The 3536-nt window shown below is 40.1% G+C and overlaps 1 protein-coding gene across 1 annotated transcript; it reads right to left on the reverse strand.

The window, feature by feature from the left end:
• Window positions 1-616: 616 nt before the first annotated feature.
• LOC104078093 (deleted in malignant brain tumors 1 protein) lies at window positions 617-3098 on the reverse strand (the record flags this gene model as incomplete). The annotated part of the gene is made up of 4 exons (XM_009579604.1): window positions 2957-3098; window positions 2447-2619; window positions 1397-1785; window positions 617-867 (listed from the first exon to the last, which is right to left on the reverse strand). Coding segments are annotated over exons 1-4 (955 nt in total), but the record flags the coding sequence as incomplete, so codon positions are not given.
• Between the last annotated feature and the right edge of the window lie 438 nt (window positions 3099-3536).

The raw sequence follows: 3536 nt of genomic DNA on the forward strand, positions 1-3536 counted from the left end.
CCACCACTTCCCTGGGCAGCCTGTTCCAAGGCCTGACCACTATTTCAGTAAAGAAATTTTTCCTAATGTCCAGTCAAAACCTCCCTTGGCGCAACTTGAGGCCATTTCCTCTCATCTTATTTCTTGCACCCTGATACCTCCAGGGTACTCTGAATACACATCAAACAAGGACTATATTAGCAGAGCTTGTTTATAGAACCTAAACTGCAACTTAAGCATTTCAGTTTTACCATTAAGAAAGCAAACCACAAACGAAAATCTTAGAGATCGCAAATTTGTCTGGGAAGCTTTCAAACTGGCTTTTCAGACACGACAGCTACAAGTCGCAGGCAGTTTGGGAAAAGGTGAGTTCCACAGAGCTGCCTGTGCCCTGTCTCATCAGACTCCCTGCAGAGCTACTGAATTAGCCTTTTTATGATGTGCAGGCAAAGACAACTGATGTGAAGTGGGATTAATAGGCAAGAGCCGGTAAGCACATTCTTAATGTTTATTGTAGAGCTGCCGGTAATCCAGCAGCAGCATAGTTTCACGCAGGATTAAGTTGGCATTTAAAGATGCTATCTGCTAAAGGAGGCAAAGTTTTATTTAAAATCACGTGCATTCCTATTCTCAGCACCAGCTTCCAGAAGCTGTACTGGGCCAGCAACAACAGTCACCCTTTCTTGGCCAGAGCTTGCCTCTCTCTTGGACCTGGTAATACAACCTTGGTAGCATCTGGAAGAATAGTCATAGGCCCTACACACCACTAGTTCACACTGCAGGTAAACCAATGGATTGTTACGAATAAACTGGAAGGCGTTGAATGTAAACCGGACTATGTGTCTGTAGGGTGAATAATAGGTAGCATAGGTAGAATCTTGAACACACCTAAAAAGAAACAAAAAACCTCTTATGAATACACACTGCAATCAGTCATTTACACGCAATATAACACATAACATGAAAAGTGATTTTTAAAGATGATGAAGATGGTTCAGAAACCTGCAATTAGGAAAAGCAAGATGCCCTTCTTTGGCAGCATTGAGCCATGTTGCCTCCCTTCATTTGTCTAGATACCTAGTGTTTGTCTGTTTTTCTGAAGGTGAATTATCCTTACCTGAGATATGTCACTGTTACCTCTCTCATAACAACAATCCACGGTGAACTGGCCATAGCCATTTAGTCTATTTGTCATTTTAAGCTGGGGGGTGTGTGTCTTATATTTTGGGTCAATCCATCCCCCTTCCCCCAATAAACCTCAAATGCCTATGTTCATTGATTAGTTAGAAGCTGACATTAATGTATGTTATATTCACACTATTACATTAAAAAAAAAAAAATTAAAAAAAAGAAAAAAAAGAAGAGATACAGGAGTTCAAAGGCAGTTCTATCTTAATTGTAATGTATAAGAGCTTACCCGTTCCTGATTATATCATAAGTTACTGTCGTAAAATTGTAGGGAGTGGGAGATGCCACACAAGTGTCCACGAACAACACCAGGTTTGAATCAGAGCTGTGCAGGTAAGCTTCAATGAACAAATCCTGGTTGATATCAACGTAGTATGGTGAGTCAGTCACCGGCCGTGAGAAGGATGCAGAATGATAAAATGTAAGGTTTACGTCGTATCTGCCATACTGAGTTTCATTGACTTGAAAATTGTCCTCCGCAACATACATTATTTGTGCCCATGTGTTCTGGAGCATTTTGCAGTTGATATGCAAGTGAAGATTTCTATTTCTTGTGATTACAGTACCAGAAGAGGATCCTCTAATAAGGTTGGAATAGATTATTGTATTGTTGTTTCCCTGTTTGGCATATAAAATAAAATGCAAAATAAATTCATATAGTCAGGTTTCCCAATATGAATTCTAAACTTTACTGTGCCCTTACAGCAATGTGCACAGTAAATGCATTATTTCCCAGAAAGTCTGCTGTGGAGAAGTCCGAACCTAGGAATTTCTGTTCTCAAGATAAGAATCTGCAATCTACACGTAGTATTGAGTGACTACAGTGTGGACCTAGAAAGTTACTCACACTACCTGCAGACATAATTCATTAAATACAACCTGTACAACTCTTTGAACACCAGATGCCTGAAGGATCTGGTCCAGCACAGCATTTAAGCTCAAATCTGACATAAACACAATTGAGACCTTTTTAACTACCACACTCAGCTTGGGACCTTGAAAATGCCGAGTATTTTCTTCCTTCCACACTTTATTCCTTAGAAAATCAATAACAGGCAATAAGTGAATACTCTGGCAGCAGGTGCAGGAAATATGAGTGTTAATAAACCTTATCCCTCAGGAGGCTTAATTCTAAGCCCAGAATTACCAGGACAATTCCAGTCCCTGCAGACCTCGGTATGGCTTTCAATTTGCACTGGTTTTCAAAATTAATTCTTCAGTTTGAATTTTTACACACTCACAATATTTGCATATTCTGTTGAAACGTTTAAAGTCATACCTCTCTCACTGTGCCGCAGCTAGTGTATGGTATGTCGAATATAACATACTCTGATGTAATGTTGGGTTTGCAATAGGGATCATTCAAGGAGAGATTCCAAGCAGAGTAGCCTTGTGACTGAAGGTAGTATCTGCTCACAACTACATGCATGTAGTCTGGCAAACACGACAGTGCTAGCAAATGGCAAAGAAAATACGTTACAAGCTCATCGAAGTGACTGAAAAAGGTTATACTTAAATAAACAATATCTTTTGCAGAAGCAGCTGATATTGCAGGAGGAGTTCAGAATCCAAACCATACACTTGCATATCTATGAAATGCTACGGATTTAATTTAAAACAACATGAAATGGGTGATTTGTTGAAGTGGTACAACAAGATTAACAATCAGTGAATTAGCAAATAATTGAGAAGCAGGTTTCTGCTTTAAACATTAACTTACTAGTGCTCTGATCTGCTGGAGTGGAATAATAGTGAGCCTGAAACCCTCTGTACGTGTATCAAGAGTTACTGTAAAATCGCACAGTCAGCAGGTTTGAGGAAGATGTGTATGTGCGAAAAGAACCAGAACAAAATTTCCCAAGAAGAGGAGAGGTATAGAGTGGCCCATCATAGACTTCCACATAGTCAGACAGGCATCTGCCACCTTCCATCCTGGGGAGCAAACACAACTATTTAGTTAAATGCTTCTTTTTTTTTTTTTTTTTAGTTTCTTTTTCCTTTTTAACTCAGATTAACTGTTCATAGCAAAAGAGTACATTTTAGTGATATGACTATCAAGTCTTTGGAACAGAAATTACAGCCTCCAATTTCTGTCTCATTAGAAGCCAGCCACATTAATGACTAAATAAATAAAAAGGAATAAATTTTTAATGTTGCTTGACACGTGCGGTCAACACGTGTGGTTGACACACCTGAGGGATGGGATGCCATCCAGAGGGACCTGGACAAGCTCGAGAAGTGGGCCCGTATGAACCTCATGAGGTTCAACAAGGCCAAGTGCAAGGTCCTTCACGTGGGTCAGGCAACTCCCGGTATCAATACAGGCTGGGGGATGAAGGGATTGAGAGCAGCCCTGCCGAGAAGGACTT

The sequence above is a fragment of the Fulmarus glacialis genome, unplaced genomic scaffold, assembly GCF_000690835.1.
Source record: "Fulmarus glacialis isolate BGI_N327 unplaced genomic scaffold, ASM69083v1 scaffold2226, whole genome shotgun sequence".
Lineage (NCBI taxonomy): Eukaryota > Metazoa > Chordata > Aves > Procellariiformes > Procellariidae > Fulmarus > Fulmarus glacialis.